At 42.1% G+C, this 22,368-nt stretch overlaps 1 protein-coding gene across 1 annotated transcript in view; it reads left to right on the top strand.

Moving 5' to 3' along the window:
* Positions 1-10,056: 10,056 nt before the first annotated feature.
* KCNN2 (potassium calcium-activated channel subfamily N member 2) overlaps positions 10,057-22,368 on the top strand; it is a 99,085-nt gene continuing 86,773 nt past the window's right edge. Inside the window, exons 1-3 of the mRNA XM_089512392.1 lie at positions 10,057-10,101; positions 10,383-11,701; positions 13,391-13,486. Of these exons, the coding sequence (XP_089368518.1) occupies positions 10,391-11,701; positions 13,391-13,486 (1,407 nt within the window). The 5' untranslated portion in view covers positions 10,057-10,101; positions 10,383-10,390. The remainder of the gene's footprint in view (positions 10,102-10,382; positions 11,702-13,390; positions 13,487-22,368) is intronic.

Genomic DNA, 22,368 nt, shown 5'->3' with positions numbered 1-22,368 from the left:
AATGTGTGCCCTTGTAACTCCCATCATTCTTCACTATTGACTTTACTGGTATTGGTGGGAGGGGGGAATGTGTTTCCCACCCTTGCATTATGAAAACATTTTAAGTATTTGGGTTTAAAGATTATCACTCCACTGACTACTAAGTATGTCATTGGAACTGGAATACCACACTGCTTTACTGAAATGTGGCCTTTTATATAGAATGTAAATTTTTGAAGATATGATCATGCTCCAGGTAGAAGCATCATTTTTTTTATGACAGGCCTGCTTTGGATAGGATAAAGGTATGGCACACAGAGTTACACAGAGTTATATCAAATTGTTATATGAATGTCACTGAAGTCCCCAATATTTTAAAGGATTGTACTTCATTCTGTACAGCATCTGGTACTTTTGGATTTTATTTGCACTGACTCTGCCTAGTGTGGTTTCTAAATTAATCCCTAATTTTGTCACACAATGTATTTTGTCTTATCTGTTCTGTCATTCTGTGCAATCCAAACACTTGGGAAATGCAAACAATGCCCAACTTTCAGTTGGCATTGATTCAAAGGCAACTGGTATTTCTTATTTACTGCATTACCCTTGGAGGACCTTTTAGAATGTTAATACCTTAGAGCCAAGGCTGGAAATATGCCAGTAATCTTGTTGCTGAGTATACTAAAATATGATGCTTTCACCTAAGAAAATGTGTATGTGTGCCTATGTGTGTATGAAATTTTCTCAGTTCAGTACAGGCCTTGCCCTAAAGAACCTGAAACATGTTTCCAGCCCCGGATTAGCAAGAACAAGTAGCATTATCTAGCTATAACCACATCACTATGGTATCTCATTTCTTTGCTCCAAAAAACAGAAAGTGCTACACTAGTATTATTCTAATAGTGCAACAATTTCCTTTTTTCCCTGAATCCTTAACTTTGAAAAAGAGTAGACTGAAGGATCCAACTAGTAAGTCTATCTAACAGAAAGCAACATCTAACATATTCAGATCTACAGGACTGGCATTTACATAACAAGAGCATTTGCAAATGCAGATGTTTTTAGTGGCTCAGGACTAATTAGGTGGTTCACTGATTTGCACCATGCAAAATGTGCCAATCATACTGGAACCCTCCATGAGATGAATGTACATTCCTAATTCTTAGTAATATTACAGGGTGTTTAAATACATTTCTCTGTGTGATGGTGCCCTTGCACCAGAAAACCAAGACTTCAATTTAAGCATTTATTTTTCATTTAGGAAGGGTGGTTAAAGATCTTCATTTCCAGGAACAATGTCAAAAGGTGTTGTACAGGTTTCCTTTAATGATAAAGACTGAAAGGTTAGAAAGCAGCTGATCATGCCAGAAGATATGCTCAGTCACAGTTCATAAGTTGATCTCTCCCATGTCATTCAAGATCTCAAAGGTTGCTTTGTTTTATGCATAGGGTTGCTATTGGAGACACACTGTACTCGATATGCCACATGCTGTGATTAGAAAGTAAACATGTCTTATAGCTGCTATCATTGCTATTAATAGTCTGTCTGAATTATGTGTTGGTTGGAAAACTTTCAGTTGGGTGTAGCTGATGCTCTCAAATGGATTTATCTTCTAATGTTGAAAGGCTGCTGTTTGCTCTTAGTTGATATTTATTACTGTATATATTGTTTGAAAAACAGACATTTGCATGCGGAACTGAGACAATTTTTCTCCTTTCGTTTGCATGTGTGATGCAGACCCAAGACGCTACAGTTAAAAAGACAATACCAACAGGGCAGGGTGGACATGTATTAATCATAAAGCAATCCCACCTTGACCTCTCAGCGACATTTGATACAGTAGATCACAATATCCTTCTGGAACACCTGAGAGAGTTAGGAATTGGAGGCACTGCATTGCAGTGGTTCCACTCCTTCCTCTCGGGCAGGTTCCAGAGGGTGATGCTCGGTGACAGTCGCTCTTCAAAAGCAGAGCTTAATTGTGGTGTCCCTCAAGGCGCCATCCTGTCCCTGATGCTATTTAACATCTATATGAAGCCGCTGGGAGAAATAATCTGTGGATATGGGGCCGGGTTTTATCAATATGCTGATGACACCCAAATATACTTCTCCATGTCCCGATCATTAGCGACAACATCTCTCCCCTCAACCAGTGTCTTCAGGCAGTAATGGATTGGATGAGGGAAAAGAAGCTCAAGTTGAATCCAGACAAAACGGAGATACTTACGGTAGGGGCCCCAAAACCAGAGATTGGGGTGCAACCTCCAGTCCTAGAAGGACTCACGCTCCCTTCAAAGGACTGTGTTCACAGTCTGGGGGTGCTTCTTGACCCGTCGCTTCAGATGAGGAATCAGGTGAATGCGACGGTCAAGAGCGCCTGTTATCAGCTTTGGCTGATACGCCAGCTGCACCCTTTCCTGGAACAGGGTGACCTCAAAACTGTAGTACATGTGCTGGCAACCTCAAGACTTGATTTTTGCAATGCGCTCTACATGGGGCTACCCTTGTGCCTAGCCTGGAAACTCCAGTTGGTACAGAATATGGCAGCCAGGTTGGTCACAGGAACAGCAAGGAGTGACCATATAACACCAATATTGAAGTCACTCCACTGGCTGCCTATCAGTTTCCGGGCACAATACAAGGTGTTGGTTATCACCTTTAAAGCCCTACATGGCTTGGGCCCAACCTATCTAAGGGATTGCCTGCTTCCATATAATCCGCCCCGTACACTCAGGTCCTCTGGGAAGAATTTATTACAGCCCTTAAAGACCAGGTTGATGGCGACCTCCCAGAGGACATTCTCTGCAGTCGCTCCCAACTTATGGAATGGCCTGCCCGACGAGATCCGTCAAATCACCAATATAGAGAGCTTTAAAAAGGCCATTAAGACGGATCTCTTCTGGCAAGCCTTCTCGGAATAAAATGCTCAGCCACAAATAAGACTTCCCATTCAGTAAACTCTGCCCATGATGATTTTTATTTAGCTTAGTCGGTTTTAATGTGTAGTTTTTAATCTTACATTGTTTAATCTTGTTTTAAGGGGGGTATTATGTATATATGGATGTATTTTAACCTGTTGTATGCCGCTTTGATTGCCTGGCAAAAAGCGGGATAGAAATAAAAAAAAATATTTATTTATTTATTTATTTATTTATTTATTTATTTATTTATTATCTTCCCTCCATTGGAAAGGGTATTTCTTCCTCCAAGGGTCAAAAGGAAGCAGGTAGGAATAGGTGTGATTTTCAATGGAGGGGGGGGGGGAAACAGCTGATAAGAGAAAAGCTCAATTTCCTTGTCAATCACAGGTTCTCAAAGTTGCTTTTCATTGTGAAAGAAATAGAAACAGGAATGTGCCTTCAGCCTGGATAGATGAATGACCTGTTCAACCGAGTATCATTTACTTTGTTTCTATTTAATATGCTTTAATTAAAAAAAAAAATTAACTTGCATTTTTTTAACATAACCATTCCATTAATGCAGGCTAAAAGAGTATTTGCTTTCTTTGCTGCAGCGTCACACTGTTCTGTTTTGTATATGTCATCCTGTGATGACTATAGCCTGCAAATACTTAAATGAAAGAATAAGCAAATATAACAAATAGCTTCGTAACGTCTCATTTTTTAAAAGTGGATTATCAAATGATGTCTGTTTATGGGCACACTGTTTGAGAAACATGCTCACAAAGAACTAGTTGTATAGTTCTTTGTCTCTAAACCAATAATTATAAAATTAAAACAACTTCAATGATTTAAACTACTGAACTTTGATTAACACTGTAGGGATAACAATGACCTTTGTGCTGAATATTCCAGTGCTTGTTGTCTTAATGAGTTATCATTTACCTGATGAAATATTCCAGAATCTAGAAACAAAATTTATGAATATTTGAAAGCATAACCTGCCAATATATTAAACATGGAATTTTTCTGGGAATGCTTTTGATCCTAGGTTAAAATTAAAACTTCCCAGAGAGAACTCATCAGATTTTACATGCAAAACAGAAACAAGTTAGTGAAATGTGGCCTAAACAAAGTAACTGTTTCATTTGTAATTGGTTGACCGGCCGAAGTCAAAGGGTGCTCAACAATGGCTCCTTTTCATCCTGGAGTGAAGTGACCAGTGGGGTCCCACAGGGCTCTGTCCTGGGTCCGGAGCTATTCAACATCTTTGTCAATGGCTTGGATGAAAGAATTGGGGACATACTTATCAAATTTGCAGATGGCACCAAATTAGGAGGAGTAGCTAATACCCCAGAGGACAGGACCAAAATTCAAAATGACCTGAATAGATTAGAAAGCTGGGCCAAAGCTAACAAAATGAAATTCAACATGGAGAAATGTAAGGTACTGCACTTAGGGTGGAAAAATGAAATGCACAGATATAGGATGGGTGACACCTGGCTGTATGAAACTATGTGTGAAAGGGATCTAGGAGTCAAAGTAGATCACAAATTGAACATAAGTCAACAGTGTGATGCGGCAGTTAACAAGCCCAATGTAATCTTAGGCTGCGTCAATAGAAGTATAGTGTCTAGATCAAGGGAAGTAATAGTGCCACTGTATTCTGCTCTGGTCAGGCCCCACCTGGAATAGTGTGTCCAGTTCTGGGTACCACAATTTAAAAAGGATGTTGAGAAACTGGAGTGTGTCCAAAGGAGGGTGACCAAAATGGTGAAGGGTCTGGAAACCATGCCCTGTAAGGAACGACTTACATAGCTGGGGATGTTTAGCCTGGAGACGAGAAGGTTAAGAGGTGATATGGTAGTCCTGCTTAAAAACTTGAAGGGATGTCATATTCAGGAGGGAGCTAGCTTGTTTTCTGCTGCTTCAAAGACTAGAACACGGAACAATGGATGCAAACTGCAGAAAAAGAGATTCCACCTCAACATTAGTAGGAACTTCCTGACAGTAAGGGCTGTTCGACAGTGGAACACACTCCCTCGTAGTGTAGTGGAGTTTCCTTCCTTGGAAGTCTTTAAACAGAGGCTGGATGGCCATCTGTTGGGGATGCTTGGATTGAGATTTCCTGCATCGCAGGGGGTTGGACTGGATGGCTCTTGCAGTCTCTTCCATCTCTATGATTCTTAGTACATACTTATTTAGAAGTACAGTGGGCCCATGGGATCCACTGGGGTTTGGTTCTAGGATCCCCCTAGGATACAAAAATCTGTGGATGCTTGAGTCCTATTAAATACAACAGATAACAAAAATGGTCTCCCTTATATAAAATGGCAAAATTATGGCTTGCTTTTCAGAATTTATATATTTTTTGAATATTTTCAAGATGTGGATGCTTTAATCTGTCTATAAGGAATCCCTGGATATGGGGAGGCTGACTGTATGATCTGCTGACTTCCACTTGATTGATTCTCAAGGAGCTGTGTACAGGACTGCAGTCTTTGCTTTTTCAAGTCAATACCTAATCATAACCATAATGAAAATTAACAGAATATATGCATATAAAGGTGTAATACATCTGCTAAGAAAACCAAGAAATAATATCCAATTGCATATCCAAGCAACTTATATACAATAAAAATTCAAAATCCAAACAATTGAAATTATTAAAATAATGCAGAAACACATAGTGGGAAATAGCAAAATAAGACTTTATTAATCCTTTTGGAGTAACCTTGATTCCATTGTTAATGTTAAGCATTGCCACTGATTTTTGATTTGCAGCATCATTTTCAGTCTAGGCATCCTGAAGTAACGTGAGACTCAAACAGAGAATTTAAATGAAACAAGGAAGCTTCATTCTGATGGGTGTGTTGCTAAAATATGTAGATGTGTACATTTAACATAAAATAAATATTTATTTATTTGTTAAATATTTGTAGTGAACATGTTGTACACTTAGAACATGTTCTAAGCATATGTACTTGGAAGAACACCTTGCCACGTTCAATTCAATTTATTCCCAGTGAATTGTGCTTTGGATTGTTGCCTTGGAGAGCCCAATGTAACATACACACTTTAAAACTTTAATATAAATTAAGGGTATTTCAATCCTAGATTATCAACAAAGTAAATTACAACATCTATAAATCACTACAGTATCCTGGATTACGACAATCCACTTAAGTAAGACTATCTCAAATAATCCTGATTTTTCAGGCTGTTACAATAATCTTGTAACATGTCCTTTGTAATCCAATACGAGACTGATTTGAACATTACAGGATCTGGTTAAGCAATCTTGTCTGGCTCATTCCCATGATGTTGAGATACTAATTGCACAAATACAACCGATCATGTCATAAGTTTATAGAGGAGAAGTTAGCAGACCAAAACATGTCACCCACATAAATTTGTCAGAGGCTTACTGGACATCAAAAACTGAGCCGGATTAATTTGGATTGGCCGGATCATCCATCCAGGAAAACTGTTCCTGGATGCCTTTATTTTGAGGATTCAAGCCAAGGCAACATAGAAGTCTAATTGCCAGTTTAATCATAGGTGTGAAGAGCACCATAGGGGTAGTACGTGAAACAGTGTTGTGTTTTAAGTCTTTTTCTTTCTGTAAGTCCAAATGAAATGAAACCAAGCAGAATGTGTTCAGCATGTCCATTATATTCTCTTTGGGATCTGCTAAAATGAATTATTCACTTAAAGGCACTGGGGGTAAAAAGACACAAACTCGCAGCAGGTGATCAACTTTAGGGTTGCAGTAGGATAGAATTTCAGGAAACTAGATCCCAGTCAGGAATTCAATTACTTAATGACAAGGATCCTGTTTCATTGTTGGCTTCTGCTGACCCATTGGGAGTGTCCCTATCATATGAATCTTTTGCTCACTGGGAGACTCCTTCAGAGGAAGGAAATGGTAAAACCACCTCTGAGTATTCTTTGCCTAAGAAAACCTTATGAAATTCATAGGGTTGCTGTAAGCTGACAGGCGACTTGAAGGCACATACACAGAGACTCCCGACGTAGGCTTTTAAAGAAGCTGCAAATCTGCCATTGACTAATCTGCTATTTTTCTATGACATCGTAGCTCCCAATAAAACATTAAGAAGTTTTTTTAAAAAAAATAAAAACCAACAACAACATTCTTTACAAAATGTGAAAATTTTCTGTAGCTGGAAAAATGACTGAAAATTAAGAAAGCCATGTAAAATTTACCTCTGCCATGAATTTCCCATTGTTTTTAATTTTACCATTTCTAAAGTATTAAAAATGATAATCCCTGGCCCCAGCTGTGTATATTCTAAAATGTATTTTTCATTTCATGTCAATCAGCAAATCATGAGATGCACCAACATGAAGTAATATTGCCATCCACTAGATAGTAAGCTCCAGTTTAACTAAAGGGTTTGTAAAACTTGGGTTGGTTTTGACTGCATGGATGCTTGGATCCAGCTTGGCTGCATATCTGGGTTGCAACAAGTACAGTAATGTTGTATCATTATTATTGCAGTGCACTTGTTTGATATCACAAGTGGCACCACAGAATTAGATAAATGGAGTAATATTCTGTAATTTCTTAAAGGATGCCATTCTTTAACTTCATGAACTACAAAAATGATGTGACCGATGCAAGCAAACATCTTCCCTACACCATGCAGAATATTCCATTTGTTCCGTTTTCTAGTGTAGCTCACTACAAAGCCTAACAGCTGGTTAAGAAAAACAACAGCAACGCAGAACACAATGATAAGCAGAGGCCCCCACACAGGCATGCAACCACACCATTTAAGATGTCCTGAAGCCCTGCTCACAGTATGGCTACGTGCAGAGCCTCCTTTTTGACTGCAGCATTTCCATGCTTGCCCTTCAGCCTAGGATCAGAGAAGGAGTCAGAGAGAGAGAGAGAGAGAGAGAAGCCTCTGCAATCGGAGGGGGATTCGTTTTTACGTGTGTGTTTCCATGGTCTTTCTCACATCCATATATAGATGTATGCGTGTATGTGTATATATGTGTGTGTATTTATGTACACATTTATATGTGTGTATGTATATGATATATATATATATGTATTTATATACACATTTATATATATGTGTGTGTGTTTATGTACACACATATATATATGTGCGTGTGTGTGTACATATATAGTGTGTGTGTATTTATGTGTACACATCTTTCTCTATATGTGTGTTATATGTGTTTTATATATGTGTGTGATATATATACATCTTTCTATATGTGTGTGTGTATGTAGATATGTGTGTTATATGTGTTTTATATAGATGTGATATATATATATATATATATGTATATGTATGCATACATCTTTCTCTCTCTATGTGTGTGTGTATGAAGATATGTGTTATGTTTTAGGTGTGTGTGTGATGTGTGTGTGTGTCCATTTATGTACACATCTATGTGTGTGTATGTAAGTGTGTTATATGTGTTTTATATGTGTGTTATAATACACACACACGGGTATACACACACCGCTCTCTCTCTCTCTCTAGGCACACCCACACCCCAACCCTGTGTTCTCTCTCTCTCTCTCCCTCCTTCCCCATGAGAGGGCTTTTCCGAAGAAGGAAGCCTAGCTCTTTGGCCAAGCGGGGAAGAGAGGCAGCCACCAACCGCCCGTCCTCCTCCTCCGGCCCTGCCTCTCTCTCTCTCTCTCTCTCTCCTCCCGGCTGTACGTGCGTGTCCTCTTCCGTGCACAACTGCAGCAGCAGCAGCAGCAGGAGGAGGAGGAGGCAGTTTCCAAGGGGAAACCCGTTCCAAAAAGGGGATGGGGAGGGAGAGAGGGGAAAGAAAGGGGGATTTGCCGAGGCTCCTCAAGAGGAGGAAGGGAGGGAAGCCCCCCTGAAAGCCCCCCCCATCTCCCCCACCAGCTGCTCCGCTTCCCAGAGGGAGGGAGGGAGGGAGGGAGGAACAAAGGGAGAGAAAAGAAAGGGGAACGGCGGGGGCCCCTTCCTCTGGCCGCGAGTCCTTCAAGGGTTAAGGAGGCTTCCCTCCTCCCTCCCTCTTCTGGGTGGAAGCAGGCCTTTCCTGGCCTCCCTCCCGCCTCTCTCTGCACCAGCCCAGGGCTGCCTTTGGCGGCGGCATTCCGGGATTCCCCTTTGCTTCCCAGCCGGGAATCCTCTCCCCTCAGACTCCGCAGGCTTTCCCCGCCGACCACGCGCCCTCCTCCTCCTCCTCCTCCTCCTCCTGCGCTGGTTGCGGGCTTCCCAGGGCTGGCTCCCGGGGAGGGAAGGCTTTCCCAGGACCAAGGGCCGAGATGGGGGCGGCGGGGGGGGGCTTTAAGGGCGCCGGGGATTACGTCCGCAGCTCTGCCTCTCTCTGCCTGGGCTCCACCGGGGATGACAGAACAGAAACACAGGTCCTATCAGAGGGTTGCCTTTCGGGCGAAATGGAGAAGGGAAACCCTCTCCCGCGTCTCTAACACACACACACACACACACACAGAGACACATTTATATATATCCACACACATTCTCTTTCAACACACACACACACACACACAGACATATACACATATATCCAGACACTGACCCTCACACATTCTCTCTCTCTCACACACACACACACACGCACAAATAGACGACATATGTATATATCCCCATACACTCTCAGACATCATACATTCTGTCTCTCACACACAGAGCCACACATATATATCCACACTTTCACACACATTCTCTCTCTTTCTCATTCTCTCTCACATATATCTCCATACACTCTCTCTCAGACACAGGCATACATACACATACCTCCACACACTGTGACACACATTCTCTCTCTGACACACACACACACACACTCCCACCACCCAGAAGCCAAGCAGAGGAGGGAGCTCCCAGTCCCTTTCCCCTCAACCTGGAAATCTGAGTCCAGTCCCTCAGGGGTCCGGACAGGAGGGAGGCTAGAAGCGTTGGCGAAACATTTCAGTCACGCTTAGCTTTTTCCACCTCGGTCGCAGGCTTGCCCCTCAGCCTCCCCTTCCCTCCCGGGGCTCCCTCTTCTGCCCCCAGACACGTCCAAAAGAAGATGGCCATTCTTTCTTTTTTGGCGGGGAGGGAAGGGATAAGATGGGGGGGGAGGGGGGCACCTATTTTAGGAAGGGACTGAGGATGCTGAGTAATGACAGAAGGGGGGATACCCCTGTTTCCAAGCCCTGGGTGTGGCTAGAGGGGGAATCCGCGTGAAGGGCGGGTGAGTGGTGGGGGAAAGAAGGCATTCAAGGGGGATAACCCTTACCTCCCCTCTTGAAGCTGGGGCTGCTGGGGCTGCTGCCTGCCAGCGCTGCCGAGAGGGCTCCTGGCGGCGGGTGGGATGCCCCTCGGGCAGAGAGGCGGGAGAGGGAGAGAGGGACTCCCGTGCCCTTCTCTCTGGCACCGGCTCCTCCCCCTCCCCTCCCCTCCCCCTCTGCAGCTTCCCTCTCTCTTTCTCAATCTCCCTCTTTCCCTCCCCCTCCCCTCCCCTCCCTCTCGCAGGTGACGTGATGCCGGTTGTTTTGGTGCGCCCGACCAATCGGACTCGCCGCCTGGATTCTACGGGAGCCGGGATGGGCCCGTCGTGGCGGCCCCAGGACTCCCCTCTGCCCACCGTAACGCATTGCGCAGGGTGCACCACCGCCTGGTCCTCCTGCAGCTCCTTTAACAGCCGCCCCGGCATGGAAACGCCACCATTGCAGCTCCAGGCGGGCTTCTGCTCGGAGCAGCACCAGCACCACCACCAGCAGCAGCAGCAGCAGCAGCGCCCACACCCGCATTGCCAGCCACAGCAGCAGCAGCAGCAGCAGAGTCAGGAGAAGCAGCAGCAGCAGCAGCAGCAGCAGCAGCAACCGCCTTGGCCATTGCCTCCTCCTCCGACGTCCAGCAGCCCTTGCCTCCAGTGCAACCACTGCGCCTACTACGGAGGGGCTGCAGCGGCGGCGGCGGCGGCTGGAGACAACAACCTGCCGCTGCTGCTCCGCACTTCCTCGCCTCTTTCGGGCGCCTTCCGGACGCTCTCCTCGCCCGTCTCTTGCTCCGCGTCCTCCGCCTCCGCCTCCCGCCCGGGCAGCCAGCTCAACGTCAGCGAGCTGACCCCCTCCAGCCATGCCAGGCAGCCCCAGCACCACCAGCACCACCAGTCCTACCACTCCCACCACTCCCACTACCAGCCGTGCCAACAGCAGCAGCAGCAGCAGCCCCACCAGGCGCCAGGCAGCAGCCCCCACAGCAGCAGCGGCGGCGGAGGCAACCACCACTACTATCAGGCTCAGCATCCTCACCCTCAGCAGCAGCAGCAGCGCCGGGAGAGCAACCCTTTCACGGAAATAGCCATGAGCAGCTGCAGGTACAACGGCGGCGTCATGCGGCCCCTGAGCAACCTGAGCTCCTCCCGGAGGAACCTCCACGAGATGGACGCCGAGGCCGCGCAGCCCCTCCAGCCCCAGCACAACAGCCAGCACAGCCCCAGCCACGCCGGACCCCCTAGCCCCGCGCCCCCGACAGCCCCGCTTGCTTCTGCCTCTGCCTCCGCCGCCGGGCCGGAGATCGTGGTCTCCAAGCCCGAGCACAACAACTCCAACAACTTGGCCCTCTACGGCTCCGGAGGAGGAGGAGGAGGAGGAGGCAGCCAGACCAACAGCGGCGGAGGCGGGAAGTCCAGCAAGAAGAAGAACCAGAACATCGGCTACAAGTTGGGCCACCGCCGGGCGCTCTTCGAGAAGCGGAAGCGCCTCAGCGACTACGCGCTCATCTTCGGCATGTTCGGCATCGTGGTCATGGTCATCGAGACCGAGCTCTCCTGGGGCGCCTACAGCAAGGTACCCCCTGGCCTCCCCCCCCCCCTTTGGGTCTAGGTTCTCCCTTTCTCCAGCCCCCCCCCCTTGACTTTCTCATTCATTCTTCTCATACTTTCCGCCTGCTTTCCTTCCCTCCCCTCTTCCCTTCTCTTCTTCCCTTCCTTTTTCCCTTCTTTCCTTCCTTCCTTCCTTCATTTCTCCCTTCCTCCCCTCCTTCCTTCCCCTTCCCCTTCCTTCCTTCCTTCCTTGCACTGATGTATGACTCCAATCAAGATTCTGTTCTGTTCCTTCTCCCCCCCCCCTTTTTTCTTTTTCTTTTTCTTGTCCATGTCTCATGCACCTCCAAGTCAATTCCCACTCACACTCTATCTTTGCCAAGAATTGTTCAGAACAGGTTTGCCATTTCCTCTGGGGCTGAGAGAGTGTGACCTTCCCCAGCAGATATCCACCCATTGGGTTTCCGTGGCCGAGTTAGGAATGCAACCCCGGTCTCCAGATTCAAAGTCCGATGCTCAAACCACCGCACTGGCTCTCTATTCTTCTCTCTCTTTATTCTTTCTCCTCTTGTTTATTTGTGCTTTCATTTAGAAGCATCTTCTCCTTTCCTTTTCTATCTCTTCTCATTTATAATCAGCTCAAACCACTGGTCTTGAATATATTGGTTCTTTGTTGAGAAATCCCCCAATTGCCCGAGTGGCATCTTTTTCTAGGAAAATGCTTTCAAGGAGTGGGGCCAGCTCTGCCTTCCATTTGTGTAAACAAGCCCACAGCCACAACAGTGTGTGTATCCACAGATCCACATGCTTCTCTCCACAAGAACACTCTCCCTGAGTTCGGACTAGCAAGTCAGTGGGACTTTTGCTATGGAAGCATGGCAGTGTTTTCCATTTTAAACCACTTTTCTGGAACCCACTTTCAGTGGTACAGTTAATAAATATCTTGAAAAGTGGTTTGTTGCCGCTTGCTTGCTTGCTTTTTGAACTGATGCTTAAAATCTATGTTTTGTTATGGAAGATATGTGAAATGTACTTCTGCCTCATTGCGCCTTACACTTTTCAGTGAGTAACATGGGAACTTGCTGACTTGCTTGTTCCAGGCAATGGAGGTTAGCCAGTTAAGTTTCCCCTAATCTGCTTTGTGTCCTTCTTGTTCGTCCCTATAGCTTGAACGAATGCTGTGCCATGAATGCATGGCATCTGGCATAAAGAGGCATTTGCAGCTGATGGCTGTTCTCTTTGTTACCCAAGCTCCAAAGCTGAAAGGGGACAGAGAAGAGTCGACCCAATAAGCTAATAACTTGAAAAGCCAGCTGTTTAAATGCCTCACATCAAAGGCTTTAGCATCCTTAATAAGACTATTGCCTTTTGGATTGTTTTAATTCCAAAAAGATTTGTCCAGTTGTGTTACAGCTGAGAGTTGCTTTTCACAGGGGGAGGCAGTTGACTCCCTGTTACTTTGTCAGGCTCTTCAGAGTGAATATATTCCTAGCACTGGGGTCATCTCCTCTAACAGAGTTCGAACTTGCAAAAAAGAAAAAAAACCATATTTTAAAAATAATAATGGGCATGCTTGCTTTAAAAAAAAAAGAAGTACAAGACCTAGATAGTGAAGTAAGTCTTTCTTACTACAGCCTGCTTTCCCTTCCGTAATCTTTGAGATGAAGGAGAAAAATAATCAATGTAAAAAGTGTCTTTTTTGTTGTTGTTGCAGGAGTCGCTGTATTCATTAGCCCTAAAATGCCTTATTAGCCTCTCTACAATCATTCTGCTTGGTCTGATCATTGTATACCACGCAAGGGAAATTCAGGTATGTTCCACTTATGAGTCTGAGGCTTGCTGCTACCTGTGTTTCAAGGACGTTTCTGTGAAACTAAGCAGACTGCATTGACGCATTTGTACTTTGTGAAGCTTGCAACCTCCAAGGTGCTGTGCTGTTACTTGAAGGGTCTGAGAACAGTCATCGGCATGTGCTAGATGTGCTCTGCTTGTCCTCAGAAGCAATTTCCTAATGCAAAAGTGGGAGATATAATGTCTGCCCTTCTACAGTAACTGTATGTTATTCTAATCCATACAGGATCATGTGATTAACTGTGGCGTCTCCAGTCACCTCTAAACGTCGTACCTTGATGATACTGTTAAATATCACGATGGGACATTTTAAAAAAAGGCTAATGAACAAATGGTGCAGGTTTAAATTCTATCAGTGTCACAAGGTTTGCAGGTCTTTTACAATGAACCTTGAGAATCATGTCAAAAGTTAGCAAAGCACAGCTTTAGTTAGAGGAGACATGGTTAGCTCTGTGTTTGAAGAGATAATAGTTTTCATACCATTTTATCCTGAGATTAAGACATGTTTTCCTGCTTTCTCCTCTAAGGAGACTGTCTCTGAGTTTGTTTGCTTTTTTAAATGATCTCTCTTATAAAATGTGACTTAGTGATTCGTCTTTGCGAAAGATGGGACAGTTGTACTCCACAAGTGACAAAGTCAGTGCCTTATTGCTCAATACCATGCATGTATGGTTGGGAGTAAATTCATTAATTCCAGTAGCATTGCCATAGACATAGGTCTGTGTAGAATTTCAGCCAATGGACATTATCTTTCAGTAGGAAAAGGATCATGTAAAGGGTACCTTCCATTCATATATAATGCTGTGCTATTTTATTACAGAGAACTTGTGCTCAGGGCAAGTAAGTTAATTTCCTTAAAGACCAAGAATTTTCCGTACTGATGGAGGGAACTACTAATATGTGATGGATGGTGGTTACAGCTAACTAGTAACAGTTAGCCATTGTATGACGTGATCACTGTCATATATAACATTTCTGGGCTTTACCAAGCAGAGCTGCAAATTCTGAATATCTTTACTCAGTAGAGCACTCTTTTTTTTCATTCAAGGTCACAGGATCTGGTTGACTGAATTTGTTCATGATTTAGTGGAAAGTCCACTTGCATTTAAAAGAAGGATGTTCACTGTCAGTTTATACCTGTCTAGTCAGAAATAAGCCCATTGCATTCAATTTAACCCTCTCTCAGGTAAATATACGCCACATTTCATACTTAAACATCCATTCTCCCTGCAAAAGTTGGTGGATTTTAAGATATATGCAGAACTCATATTTTAAAAGCTATAATGAAATAAAACCCTTGTTTTTGTATATTTTTTCTCTTTGAATTCATAGCTTGTTTTTACTTAAAAAAATCATACAACAATTTGCAATAAAAAATGAGTCATATTTCCCACTCCAATAATATTACAGCATTTTCAGTACTGCATAAGCTCACTGAAGCTTAATGCTTATCATAAGAAGAGGAATAAAATTTGACTTTCAGAGGAGAGCTGAAAGATATACTCTTGATTTCCTTAAAAGAACCTTTGGCTTAGCAAAAACATCAATATTCACTTATAAATTAATACTGTGTTTACAACAAAAAATCAATCCTGGATAGCAGCTTTTTGCATACTTACCTTCCACTGAACACAATGGAATTTACTTCTGAGTAAACTCTAATAAGGTCAGTGTGTACTGGCAATAAATAAGTGGCTTCTTCAGGTGAGTTCAGTTAAACACAACAGAGTATTAGTGTAAAAATTATTCTAGAGACTTATTCTGATCAATAAATTCTATCTTATTCTATCTAACATATTTGAGCTCATTGAGCATTTAGGGAATTACAAAGATTTGACATTGGCAACAAATTTTCATTTTGGGCTGTAGGTTTACAAAACATTTGTTGAATCTATTGTGTGTATGTATCTGCTTTCAGGTTGCCTGCTGACTTATGGTGACTGTATGAATTTCATAGGGTTTTTTAAAGCAAAAAAATACTCAGAGGTGGTTTTACCAGTTCCTTCCTCTGAACTATAGCTATAGTGCCTGGCATTTGTTGGCAGTTTCTCATCCAAGTACCAACCAGGGCTGACGCTACTTAGTTTCCAAGATCAGATGGGAACTGGTGCCTTTAAGATATTTAGGCCCTGAATCTATTCTTACAACTCTGTGGTTATGTCTAAATATTATCCGTTTAAAAGAATCTTCTAAAAATAAAGGCAGCTGTTTTTTGTCAACATTGAAATAGTTGGTAAGGTTTTCTTTAAGTACGGAAATTATTGTAGCCAGCGAGCCATTGATGCAAAGTGGTTGGCTTATTGCAAATCTTTGGGGCATACCAAAGGAGGAACCCTTCTTTTCTTTCTTTGTGGCTGCAGGGCTCATGTTTAGTCTCACTTATGGCTTGTGGTGTAGTGGTTTGAGCATTGGACTATGACTCTGGAGACCAGGGTTCAATTTCCCACTGAGCCATGGAAACCCACTGGATGACCTGGATGAGTCACATATTCTCAATTCCAGAAAACTCTGTGACAAAGTGGCCTTAGGGTTGCCATAAGGTGGAAATGACTTGATGTTGTACAACAACAACAACATGGCTCTTTTTAAAACCACCACCAAATAAGCAAATAAGACAAAACTAGTGGTTTTTGGTGTGATATTTACCATTCTTAATATGGGTGTATCTAATGTGTGGCAATGAGGATTGTGCTTTTTGTTCACAGTATGGTAGGCCTTCTGGATTGTGTAGTTTCTCAATTTAGCTGCATTGTGAAGGAAGTTCAAGCATCATAATGTAAGTTTAAGAGGCTAAGAAAATATTTATTTAATTAAGTAAATTGTTTTAGTTTTGAAGAAATTCTTATTACATTGCACTCAGGAACGCTAGTTTACTAAAGCAAGAAAATTCAGAGATTGGTTTAGTTGCAGAAACTCTCATATGAAACTATCTCAAATAAATTGTTTCCTTGGGTTTTCTTGCAGCTCAATCCTGAAAAATCTTAGTGACTGAATATTCAAACAGTTATGTAGTGATATTTTTGTAACCACTGTCAGTGACTATTCTTAGTTCCGCTGTCAATGCTTTAGGTCACATATATACCTGTATCCATAGTGAATTTATCTCAGCTTTGCTGTTTATCTGCTTTTAGAACACAGTGAAGCATTTCACTAAACATTTCATTGTGTGGAAGCAAGCTAGTAATCCTGGTTGAATTTGATAAAGTATAATTTAAGCTTTTTTCTTCCCCAAAGCTCAATTTCTATAGAAGAAAAATCATAGGCTGACTGCAATGTTGCTTTCATGTTCAGCACTGTGGACAGCTCCAAGCATCAGAAGTTTTTTCTATACTTTTTAATGTACTTTAAGTCACAGGCTTACATGAAAGTATGTCCAGTTTGAGTTGAGTGAGACTTTGTTTTGTACAGAGCTGGGAAGGATTGTGCTATAAACATATTTCCCCCCATAAAACACACTGACATAAAACATATAGGAAAAAGCATACCAGAATCAGATTGAAGAATTTCTGGAAATCCAGTGTTAAGCTCATGCTGGGATTTTGTTTCAAATATTTTTGTGTTAGGGATGAGTATTTTCTTTTTTGATTTACATATCGGATGGCCACACAGGCTGTGTTAGTTGTCTACATAATCTGGCCAAAGATAAGAAAATGGTGTGAGACGTTTGTAAGTGGAAAGCTGTAACAGGCATTATTGTTCTGTGGAATATATTTAAAGGCACTGAAGATTCACTTAGAAATCTTTATTTTCTTACATTGTCCAATTCATTTCAGAACATTTCTAAAATCTTAGAAAACTTGAGTCTCTGCACAGCTTGATGTTCATGTTCTAAATCCATTAGCAAAACGAATTAATGTTTCTGCTCCAATAAGCGTACATGTAGTGTCAACACTTTGCAGAAGAAACCATCTTCTAAATAGCATCTTTATCAAAAAATGGTACATAGCATGTTTTGCAAACCTCTAAACACATATCATTATTTACAAAGAAACATGGCTATAGATCTTCATAGTATTTTAGAAATAAATTATTTTAAAATAAAGTTGTTCCAGATGTTTAATGAAGGAAACAGTAATAACTATTTTTTAAAAACTAAGTACAGATATGAAGACCATGATTTAGGCCAACAGAGGAAGGTGTATGTTTTGCTGTAACAGGACTTTTGAATGTGTAAAGACTGGGGAGAATATCCTGATGTAGAGCAGAGGCTTTGATTGAGAGTTCCTGCATGGCAGGGGGTTGGTCTGGATGGCCCTTGTGGTCTCTTCCAACTCTATGATTCTATGAAATGATGCCTGTTTTGAAAATTAAGAATATTGTGAATAAGATTATGACTCCACATGGAGTAATATATTTTCCTTTCTGGAATATGACAAGTTTGTCAAACAACTTGTCATAGCTCTTTCAAATAAGGTGCAGCACAGTCCTTTGCATATCCACTCAGAGATAACTCTGAGTTTACTGAGGCTTAATCACAAGAAATTGGGCATAAAACTGCTGGCTTAATGTAAGTAGCAGAGGGAATAGTGAATTGATACTGAACATGAATGATCTTTGCTGTTGTGGTGTTTGTTTAGAGCAATGCTGCTCAGAATAGTGGTTTCTGCATAGGTACCAGTCCATAAGCAGAGAGCTTTCTGGAAAGAAAGGAACAGTTGCAGCCAATAGAAACAAATATAGTACAAGTCCCTGGAATATTGGGGGGGAAATTGTGGGTCCTCCTCCTCATGTCTTAAAGGAAATGCGTATTTTGTTTTGCAGCATTTTTGTGGTACAAAGTTCTATAAAAGACGTATGGGTTGCCTTACAGAAAGCCACTCCAGTGATAACTGCTGGGTACCATTTAGCTTTCATGGCACAGTCTTTTGGGGTTGTGAGCAGCAGGACTGTTTACCACCTCTGTTGATAACATGAAGCTTAGTGTAATAATAACTGGGACCTTATACAAACAAAGCATGCATGCTGCCAAAGGACTTCTGTTCAGTAGGTTTTGGCTGGAAGATAAAAACGTATATTTCAGAGCAAGACATTATTTGGTGTTTATCATGATTCTGTGGGTGTGATTTTAAATATTAGGTTAGTTTTACTATGCTAGAATATAGAAGCAGATTTTTGCTTCTTGGTTATCTGAGAATTTGGAAATTAATAAGTGGTTGGCTTCTCAGCTGTTGATCAGACCCATTCATTAGATGGTACTAGTGAACAATGCTGGGGGGGAAATCACACAGATATCAAGGAATAGGAAATTTAAGATGGAATTGATTATTCAGTTGATGACCTGAAATAAGTTCGTCCAACAAATTCAAATGAGTTTATTTGTGTGCAGTCATCTCTCCATTTTCACGGGGATCCATTCTGCGACCCCCCTCCCCCGTGCAAAAATGCAAATTTGCACATATTCAAGCCCCATTGGCTTGAATGACTGCATGTCCCCATGTGTGGGTCTGTACGTGTGCCAGAGGGCGCGCACACAATTTTAACCCTCCCCACTTACTGGTCTGCGAAGGACTGAGACCGTGGACTCGAAGTCCGTGAAAATGGAGGGAAGACTGTACAGTATATCTCTTTCAGCTTCTTCATTCCAGAAATATTGTGCTTAAATTATGCTTACCCTATAATCTGTTGGCTTTCATAGCTAAGAAATGGATTAAATAAGTAAATGCACTGGTAATTATAAATATACAGTGTGCCTGCATCATATGTGGGTGCCCTTATGCAGCTTTCAGCATATGCTGAAAGCCGCACTGGGAAAAGGGGTGGTGGGCCCCATAAGGGGTAATGGTGTGTGCGCCCCTGGCATGCGCGCACCACCACACCACCACACTGCTGCATGTACAACCCTCATTCATTTAAATGGGGTTCGAGTGTAGGCGGAATTCCCTTTATACGGGGTGGGTGGGTCCGGAACAGTTCTCCTGAGTAAAGGAAGGGCGGACTGTAATTGTAGAGAGATCTGTTATAGGCTAGTTCTATCCATTTTCACTCAGCAGCAACAACATTAATAGTTTCAGAGGGACTTATTCCCAAGTAACAACTTAAAATACAATCCCTCCTCTAAGTCCGTGGACTTGAAATGCATGGACTTAGAAATCTGCAGAGGGACGACCACTATTAATCTTAATGGGGCACGCACCCCATTCAAACCTATGGGCTTGAATATGTGTGAGATGAGTTGATATGTGTGAGGTGTTGATCTTCATTTATTACTTCTTAATAAGCATCTTAAAAGCATCTCAAGTTTGCAATTCTAAACAAATTGATTAGAAAATAAAGGCTCAGCTGCACATTACATGGCAACATGTTTAATAACATATTTTCCCCTCCCACATCACCTCTTTGTTGCAAAGTGCAGCCAGGAGGATATTGTTTGGAAAGGCAAAGTGACAGGGAGCAGGTGCTGAGTACCCTCCTATCTGCAGCTTTTCCCTGGATTGTGTGTGTTTGTGTGTAAGAGAGAGAGAGAGAGAGAGAGAGAGAGAGAATGTGTGTAAAGTGAGGCCTTGTAGAGGCTTGCACTCCGGCCCTTACTGTTTTCATGACACCTTGTGTAACCAGACGTTCCCAAGATTTTCTCTTGGTAGAAAGGGTGAGCTGTCTCTCACAAGCCTCCAGAAGCAGGAACTCACCCTTTAAATAGATGGCAACCACCTCTCACCATGCTGATTCTGTCACACACAGAGAACTGTCAGCCAGCATTCCATATCAGGTACTTAGTAACCTCTCGTGGACTGATTCCACCCCCAAAACCTGTAGAAAATAGCATTCAACCATGGTCTGACCACCGGCAGAATGGACCTCCTTCCCAGGTTTGGGGAGAGGGAAAGTTATGTCAATAGAGTCAAATCGTGACTAAGCAGCCAGAGTAAAACAATACAACTACCCAGATTTACACATCTGTAACGGTTTTATATTCATTACTTACTACTCAAGTCATGATTATGACACTGGTCATGACCATATCCTTCCTCTACTTTTACCAGGCATCTGCTGCAGGGGGAGAAAAAAGTCCATTTTGCTGGGTGAATGATATCTCCATCAGGCTTTGTGGAGGGAGTGGGGGTGTCAAACTAGCTAGTACAGATTACTAGTCAATACCTTTAAAAACCAACTTTTGGGCATTTCCATTTTCTAAAAATAATAATGGGTGGTTTTTGTCATTAGTGTTCATGACAACCCCCCCCCCCCCTCCAATGCACTGGGGTGACCCCTGCCGTAAATACTCCTCTCCCAAATGACTTTTCATGTTTCAACAAGTTTGGGGAAATAGGAACTTAATAAACCGGGACTGATGTAGGAAAAAATTTTCAAATGGAGGACACTTATTTTAAAAAAATGGAGGACACACGAAAAAATTTGCTGATTTTTTAAAAAATGTTAAGATAAATGCATGTTTCTGAGGCTTCTATAGACTATTGCCCCACCATGCTCCCTCGCGCGAGAGGCCAAAGGCCCTGGCGGCAATCGGCGGCAGGACAAGGCTGGGGCCGGTCCCAAGACCTCGCCGGGCCGCATCCGGCCCACGGGCCGCAGGTTGCCTACCCTGCATTATATAGTTATTCATTTATTCATTTTATTTTATTTTATTTCCAAGATTTATATCCTGCCTTTCTTCCTAGTAACAAAAATATAATTCCATCATATAATGATTGTAACTTCCTGAGAGATAACTTCACTCCTTTTGTAGTGAAACAACAACTTTTGGTTATCTTTTAACATATTGGGGTCTGGCTTCATTATGGTGGATGACTATCACGTAATTCGAATGCTGGTTTGCTGTGCTTCATGCTGCTTTATGAGTTTTGAGGCAACAACAGGGTAGACAGGAGAAGTGTCTGTTTGTATCACAGGCTACCAGCTTGTAGGATTCATATTTTGAAAAAGATAACTAAAGGAAACTATTTAGTTACTTTTGAGAAACATGAAAGCAAAGAAGTTATTTAAAAATATAAAAACCAATTAAAAACTAATAAATAACTGTAACTAATGTACTGGTATTTGTAAAAGTTGCTTCTCAGACTCTGCTGTTTCCTATTGTAGTTAACTTTCCTTAAATAAACATATGCGTCTGAATCCAAAGCACTTCCTATTTCTGGAAGAAGACTTCAGTCACTGAATGGGAGGCTTTCCTGAGGTATTACTCTCCTTTCATGATTGTAAGCTCCTATTTATGAGGGAGGGGGAATAATTGAAACCATATTCTTCCTTGTGTACCTACATGTGTACCCCTCTCTCTCTCTCTCTCTCTCTCTCTCTCTCTTAATTTGTGTTGAATTTTAGATTTTTCTTCTAGGCTGCTGTGCACTATGTAAATTTATCGTGCAAAATATTGTAATAATAATACTTAAAAATAATAGGAATAGTCTTTAGGTTGATGGAATAAAATAAATTTCTGAATACCTGGAGAATAATTTTCAGTTCTGCATAACTTATCTATGTTAGTTCATACTGGAAAAATTATTAGCATCTTCATTAATATTTTTATTATACAACTTGCCTCAGGGTAAAGCATAATCTGTTTCATGAAACAGCTTTTGATTTAGAACAAATTGTTTTTTAAATGGTAAAACTTTAAACAGTTTAACATTTTGTAATTGGTTTGTTTTAAAGTTGATTTTTGAAATAGGTGTTCCAAAATAATAGAACATTTAATTTTAACCAATAACAATAATAAAACTTGTAAATATAGAGTTGCTAAGAGAACATCATAGAATTTTTAACTGATAAATAGAAAAAATAAAAAAATATATGCATATATGAAAATTATAGATAATCTTTTTTGGTTAAAATTTCCAGTATCTATTGCTGACCCCTTCTAATATTTTAATTAGAAATAGCTTGCCC

Source organism: Sceloporus occidentalis, unplaced genomic scaffold, assembly GCF_023333645.1.
Source record: "Sceloporus occidentalis isolate IW3139 unplaced genomic scaffold, rSceOcc1.0.p SCAF_1, whole genome shotgun sequence".
NCBI lineage: Eukaryota > Metazoa > Chordata > Lepidosauria > Squamata > Phrynosomatidae > Sceloporus > Sceloporus occidentalis.
This window is presented reverse-complemented; position numbering and strand designations above follow the sequence as displayed.